Source organism: Alligator sinensis, unplaced genomic scaffold (assembly GCF_000455745.1).
Source record: "Alligator sinensis unplaced genomic scaffold, ASM45574v1 scaffold199_1, whole genome shotgun sequence".
In the NCBI taxonomy this organism is placed as follows: Eukaryota; Metazoa; Chordata; order Crocodylia; family Alligatoridae; genus Alligator; species Alligator sinensis.
In genome coordinates, this window is record NW_005842008.1 from 2,105,026 (window position 1) to 2,112,318 (window position 7,293).

Sequence of the window (7,293 nt, forward strand, 5' to 3'; positions counted from 1 at the left end):
AAGAGTCGGCGCGAGGTCGCTCCCAGTGTCCGGGTAAGTAGCGCCAGCCACCCTGGCCCCGCGCGGTGGGACGCATGCGTGGCCTCAGCAATGAGGCTTGTTGCCCTCACCTGGCAACTTGCGCCGCCCTCCGCCCACCTGCGCAGCGCCCCCTAGCTGCAGGCGGTGCCCAGCGAACTCTGTACGTAGGGCCCAGCCCTACAAGGCGCTTGAAAACCTTCAAGCCTTGTCTAAAACCACCTAGAGGACTTGGCACGCCTCGAGTCCCTCCCAGGATCAAGCACAGCTAAGCAGCAGTCCCCGCACAGGTGTCAGGCTCCAAACATTCCTCAAGAAGCAGGGTGGGGTGTTAAGTGATGAATGAATGTGCCATAAAATGTGATGCAAAAATCTAGAACTCTTGGTTCTGCAATGATAGCTTTTATGAAACCAACTGAGTAATTGCAGAGAAATATCTTTTTCTGCAAGCTTTCAGGCTTATGCACCTGTTCTTCATCAGGCTCAGGGAAAGTTCAAGGTGGTAAAAAGCTCCCATAGGTAGGAGATAAACTTCATTTTTGCACAGAGGAAGCAGGCGCTGGAAAGAGACTCTCATGGACCCAGAGGGACAGTTTTCCAGCTTTTTTTCCAGGTATCATTTTGGAACCAAGAGTTTTAGATTTTTGTATTTCTTTTTGCCTCAGACCAACATGGCTATCACATACATCCCTATAAAAATGTGAGCTTTCTGTAGGAAAAAGTCCATCAAACAGTGGGAAATCCCTCAGTTTTCTTAAATCAACAATTCTGAGCAGAGCAAGGCAAGTCCTGCTCTCCAGGCCGTCCCACACACAGTGCAGTTACTCCAGGTTTAATCCAGTTCAATGAGAAAAGAATTTGGCTCAACTAAACTCTATACCTATATTGTGAAGTGCAAGAGTTCTCTCATTTTTCTTTAGTTGCCTGCAGTAGTTTCTTGGAAAAAGACTTCCTTCTGTAAGACAAGCCTCTAACTATTTCCAAATAGTTGGATAAATATCAATACAAAAGACAAATAGATAAAAAAAAATGGCTGTAAACATGACTGGAAAGGGAAATGATAAGTCAATCGTTATAAAACACACAATGCGTGATGAATAAATTAAACCTAATCTGTTTTTCTCATGCATGGAATAATAAATCCCCTTTTTGTGTGCACAAGGGATGGTATGCCTTCTAGTACCTGGAATTTGCTGCCGCAAGCTCATATTTATCACTGTCTGTTGGTCTCCAATAAAGTTTAACAAAGGACTTGGTTTGATTCCAACAGGCAGCATCTCAAACGGAGTAAATGTTAAAAATACAGAAGGAGGTTATATTTCTGAACACCTCTTCCTGAGTATGCACAGTCTGGTTATGTCAATACTTGCCTGTTTCGTGGTAGCCCTTAGCCATGATTTAACCACATTAGCATTTCAAGCCAATGATCATCAACAATAGCACAGAGAGATTACCTGCTCATTTATGGTTTGAAGAACAGAACATTGAGGAAGAGACTTCACAGATTAAATCAAACCTGGACCAGCCACTTGAAACATAAATTACAAACACCAGTACATTTGCTGAATCTAGACTACATGTTGCTTTATATAACTCAGTAAGAAGATACTATCCTTTACCTCTAGGGTTTTAGTTCTAGCATTTGAGTTCTGAGACTCTTGAACAGTCAGTCTAGAAGTGATCCCAATGGAGGTGATTAGGCTTAATTAATTTAAGTAGTTTCCTTTGTATTTATACAAAAGTGCCCAAAAGTGTATTAGGTACTTTACAGAGCAAATTAAAAGACTTTACAATTTAATCTTAGATTTGATGTGAAGAATAACAAATGATGAGTGGTGGAGGGCATGAAAACATGAAGAGCTACCTTATCGGTCCCTGCTGTTACTTAGCTTCATTGTGTGCACAACTTGAGTATTTCATTACATTTGAGAAGTTGATTCACTCTGCTCCAGTTTTGAAACCGTTGCACTTCAGAAAGGTTACACAGTTGTAAACCTGAGTTATTTAGTGGTGAATAAGGCCTGTAGTGATTTTTTGTTTCAGGAGTATTTTGCTTTTTTTCCTCTGCATTGATTTGCTGTAAATGTTGAAGTCCTTTTAAATTTTAGAATCAGTCTTTTTTTCATGGCTTCTTCCTCTGGTTAACCAGAATAATGGAAAGGAAGTGTGAGCTGTGAATTGTAGTGTTGCTGTCACCAATGGAAAAATTATGATGTGTGTGTGTTAGACATTCCCTTCTCTGAGAAGTGTATTGTGTCAGCAAATAGCATTGAATCAATTTTCATTACTTTTTGTAGTCCAGACCTTCAGGCTTGAATACTTCCTTTTCTAAAAGAATGGCCTAAAGCTTTTTATATTGGCTAATATTTTTGCAACTCTTACAAGTTTGAAATATGTTTTTCTAGATGCGTATATACATAATAGATGTGAAACATTTATGAAAGGAAATGTTAGCTCATTTTGGAGCACAGCAATAAAATAACATTTTTTTCTTTTGCCTGAACATAAAATAGAAAATAGTCTTGCCAACACAAAGGACCAAACTGACAACCAACTAAAGACAACTCAACTCCACAGACTTCAATAGAGTTGCCTTTATTTACCGTAGGAGTGAATGCTTTTCCAGGGAGGGTTCTATGATTTGACTGTTTACAAGTGGCTCTTACTCAAAAGAGCTGACCATTGGTATTTTTCTTTATAAAGTTCTGATGCTTTGGCCAAACTTCAAGCTAAATTCTGGAGTTGCATAGGGTGGTAATTCAGTACAGAATATACCTTGCATGTCTACTCTATTAGGAAAGAGCTAATCATGAATAAAATAACCTTCTGTACATTCATAACTCTTTACTGCTGCATTTATTATTAAAATCTAATTATATAACTGAGACAAGTTTGTGATTTCCTTACCTGCCAGTTAGAAATAAATAGTTTATTTTTTCTTGAATTCTCTTTATTCCACTGGTGTCTAAGTTGTCAATTGTTATGTCAGCAAATCACAAATTAATATTCCTGTAGCTTCTTTTTACTCTTTTCCTAATTTCAAGTCCAGTTTGATTATTTCAGATTGAGAAAATTAATTTAATGAATACTAGCTATTTGACAAAGTTTGTTATCAAGTGAAATGTGTTTGAACTGTACCAATATGAATGTTTGATGCAAAGTTCTTCATAGCCTATCAAACTGAGGAAGAATGGATTTCAGTGAAGCCAGATACTTAAACAGATAGGCATCTCATTAAGACTCTTCGGACCGATTATCAGTTGTAATTATGATGTCTACTTTCTGAAATGAATTCTGTAATATACAAAGAAAAGCAAATGAGCAGGCTGAATCAAATGACTTAATTTTCACTCTGAATATTTAGCGCACTGTTTTACTTCCCTCTGCCTTCTGCATTGCTATTTTTTTTGCATGTCTCACTAAGAATTTATTTCATGGCCTCATGAAAAAAGAGTCAGGTCATCTACAAGTCAAAAGCATGAAGAAAACTGCTCTGAATGTACTTTGCTGACACAACCAATCTGGCTGGCAATTCATTATGGATCAGAAACTGAAGTCTTGTAGCCAACTTCTCCATTATGCTTTGTAAGGGGCACCAGCCAGAATGCTTGTTTTATTTACTAGCGTGAGCATTTCGTAGTTCATTCGAGGTTCCTGAAAATATATGGCTTCACATTTCCATCACAATCACAAATACCAATGTAAGAATTCAGGTAGATGGGTGAGACAAATAATAGGGCTACTTCAATCAGGGCCCAGGTGCAGTCACTGAAATATCCCACTGGGCGTGTCTACACAAGGCACTTCACTCAAGATTAGTGCAAAGTACTGTGTGGTAAGCATAACCGTCTACACATGCAGACACTTACTGCAGAGTAATTTGCTCTAATTTGTAAATTTGGTACCTGTAAATACAAATAGCAAATTTACTTGTGGTTACTTACTTCACCATACAGCACCCATAGATAGCAGACCGGGAGCAAACTTGCTCCCGGTCTGCTGGGCAGCAGGGGGTGGGAGATTGCCCCCAGGAGCTGCCTGCTGCCCCCAGGAGATTGCCCCCAGGAGCTGCCTGCTGCCAGGGAGGGCTCTGCCACCAAAGCCCAGGTAGGGACAATATCCCTTGCCCTGGCAGCAGGGAGCTCCCAGGCTTCACTCCCCAATTGTTCCCAGCCCCTGCTCCATGATTGCTGGGAGCTCCCTGCATGGGGAGAGTTCCCTGCCCAGCTTGGAGGCTGGGGGCTCTCTGCTAGCTGCCCCACCAGCAAACTGGGGCAGGGGCTGGGACCTGCCTCTCCCCTTCAGCTCTTTCCAAACCCCCTGGTCCCAATCGGGGAGCTGGTGCTGGGAGCTTCCAGCTGCTGGGACAAGAGGACATTGTCTCTGCCTGGGCTTCGGTGGCAGAGCCCACGCCAGCAGCAGGCAGCTCTTGGGGGCAGGAGACAGCTGTCTCCTGGTCCTGTGCTCCCTGCCAGCTCCTGGGCTAGCACCCAGGGGGAGCCTAGAGCACCCCCTGGCTGCTGCAGGGGGTTGGTGCAGGGCAGGAGGGGCAGGAGCAGACTGCTGCCAGGAGTAGCAACTCTGCTCCCATGCTCTCCGCATGTGTAGATGCCTGCCCGGGGTGGGTTTACTGTAGAGTAATTTACTCTACAGTAAACCTACCCGGCAGTATTTGCATATGTAGACATGCCCACTGTGGCTTTGCTCCAGTGTTGTGCCAAAGTCCATCCCTAGTTGAATACTGTAACTGGATACCTGACCATTTGGGCTGCAGAGACAAAGTGAGCCAGACATATTGCTGGCCACTTCACACCTTTGTGAACCAGTGGCTATAGAAACGGGTATGTCTTCAACACTCTAGCCCTATTGGCTGCTAGGCTAGGGTAGATCTGTGGCCTTAATCACTAGTAGAGCTCCAGTTAGATGAACAGAGTTATTAAAGTCAGTGAGAATAACTCTGACTCTCATTCTGTCTCATTTCTGACAGCCTGAACTATGGATCCTCTAAAGCTCTATAAAGAATGTCTCATTCAGATATAATCCTACAGCCAAATCTTCTACTAGCCTCACTTTACTGAAGTCAGTGGAACAGCACCACCAGCATGCCATTAGGTCTGTAGCAATCAAGACATTTTTTGCTTTGCTCAGTTCTAAAAATGCAGAGCTGATTTTTACACTGAGATTGTGTTATCACACTTCAATTTGTTCAGAACATGACTTTTAAAATAGCTTTTAAACCAAACTGTCCTTTGTGACTTGACAAGATGTACCTGTAAAATCTTGTATCTTTTCCCATTGAGTTTGTGACCCTCAGAAGACATGTGCTGTTATATACCCCAGTAGTGTAACTGAGGGGCTGGGCAATGAGAGCAGCAGCAGTGGGCACCCCCTTTGCAGGGGACAGATGCAAAAATAGTCACCACCGCTATTGGCTCTGTGGCTGCTGGTGCTGCTCAGGACATAGAGCTGCCCTGCTGATCCTCCAATGTGCCTTAACTTTACATCTCCTTGCTTTCAGAGAGAACAGGAGATGGAGCACAAGAAATACATCTGTCTAAATCCATATGGATCCTGGCCCATCCCTCAAAAACATCTTTCCAGCTCATGGATTTTCCCCTTACCATTGAAATTACAGCTCTCCTATAGGAAGCCCCACATATATTCTTCCTAACTATACCAGCAATTCTTAAACAGGGTGCCACAGTACCCTGGGGTGCTGTCAGATCCTTTTATTGGTGCTGCTGGGGAGGTGGGGGCAGTGGGGGAACACTGCAATATTAGCACTGTTAGGTGTCCAAACATCTATCTGAGATTAACCCTTTTTCAGATTCAAGGCACCCCTTATTTGACTCAAGAGGTGCATCCCCCCATGCAGGGGTGTGTGGTTGCTGCAGCAAAAATAGCATCATCACAAATTTGTGCTGCGTCTTTTTGCTGCTGGGCATGCCTCTGCATGTGGGGTTGGTACAGAGCAAATTGTCTCTGGTAGGGTAGGGGAGGCTGGGGCAAGCACCTGTATTGGCCCCAGCAGCCTTACCTGGGGTCCTGGGGCTCTCCCAGGGTAGCAGCAGTGCTGATCTGGCTGCTCAGAGCCTGGCCAGGCTCCATTTCTGACTGTGCACACTGCTGCCACATGTGCGGTGCCTCTTTTTGCAGTGTTATTTTTTTTTACATGGATCTCCCACTGTCAAATTTTGGCACTGTACTGCAAATCTGCAGCGTGACAAATGGGTACACGTGCACCATGTGCCTCAAATGGGCTTTAGGCGCCACAAACTGCTCATCGGGAGGTACCCAAGGACCCCCTCAGAAAAATGCTAGCTCTTAATTTTAATTTGTTTTTTGACTACTGAAAAATAATAGAGCAATTCTTCAGTTGCAAAGAACTGAGAAAGTCCACAGCTGGTCAGAATGTTTTTAGCACTGGATTCCCATTTGAAATCTCTGGCTGTGTCCAGACAAGCGCAGATGTGCAGTATATGTGGTGCTGCAGATCCCAGGTTCAAAAAAGCCCATGCTTAAAAAAAGAGTAGCAGCACATGTGGTGGCAGCACGTGGCCTAAAAAACCCAAGCCTGGCCAACCACGGCCAGGCTCTGGCTGCCAGCCAGGCTTCCTGCCACGGCTGCGGCCCTGGAAGGCCCCAAGGTAAGGCTGATGGGGCCAATGCAGATGCTGGCCCCAGCCTCTCCTACCCAACCCAGAGTAACCTGCCAGGGGACAAGTAGCAGCAGCACAAGATGTGGCTTGCTCCTGTGGAAACAAACGTCCATGCGATTCTCCTCCCTGATTGGATTTATATAAACCTCTGGGTTTATGTTGTGAATCAGGCTGGCACACTTAACAGGGCTAACGCGGCGTAGCAGCCCTGAAAGGATCTCAAGGCACTCCAGGGAGCCCCAACCCCCTGGCTGAGATAACTCTTCAAGGAGTGTGAAGCACAGTGCAGACCTTTCACTTCCACCTGCTTGTGGGTTTTTCAGACCCCTGTGCCGAAGAAGTGTCTCCTTCCAGGGGCTGGCAGGTTTGAGCTGGCAGCTCGGAGCTGCCCAAATGTGAGCGGGATGTTTGCAGGAGCCAGAGCAGGTTCCTGGAGGGCAGAGTGGGGTCCCCCTTCAGCGTACCTAGCCTCAGCCACTCGTGGGCAACGTACAAGCTAGACACAGGCAATGGAACCCGGCTCCTGGCGTCCCGCAGCACCAGGCTGCCGGCGCCCCTCTCCCTCCGCCCGGGGGAGCAAAGCGGGGCCGCGTCGGAGGCGGGACCGGCCGCCCGA

The 7,293-nt window shown here is 45.2% G+C and overlaps 1 protein-coding gene and 1 long non-coding RNA gene across 2 annotated transcripts in view; one reads left to right on the forward strand and one right to left on the reverse strand.

Annotated features, from left to right (window-relative positions):
• The window catches only part of GCLM (glutamate-cysteine ligase modifier subunit), an 18,785-nt gene extending 15,122 nt beyond the window's left edge, over positions 1–3,663 (reverse strand). Inside the window, exon 1 of the mRNA XM_025201875.1 lies at positions 3,640–3,663. Within this exon, the coding sequence (XP_025057660.1) occupies positions 3,640–3,663 (24 nt within the window). The remainder of the gene's footprint in view (positions 1–3,639) is intronic.
• Positions 3,664–4,094: 431 nt separating this feature from the next.
• On the forward strand, positions 4,095–5,677 carry LOC102383032. The gene is made up of 3 exons (XR_323619.1): positions 4,095–4,125; positions 5,006–5,130; positions 5,537–5,677. It is a non-coding gene; the product is annotated as an uncharacterized LOC102383032 (long non-coding RNA).
• Positions 5,678–7,293: the final 1,616 nt, after the last annotated feature.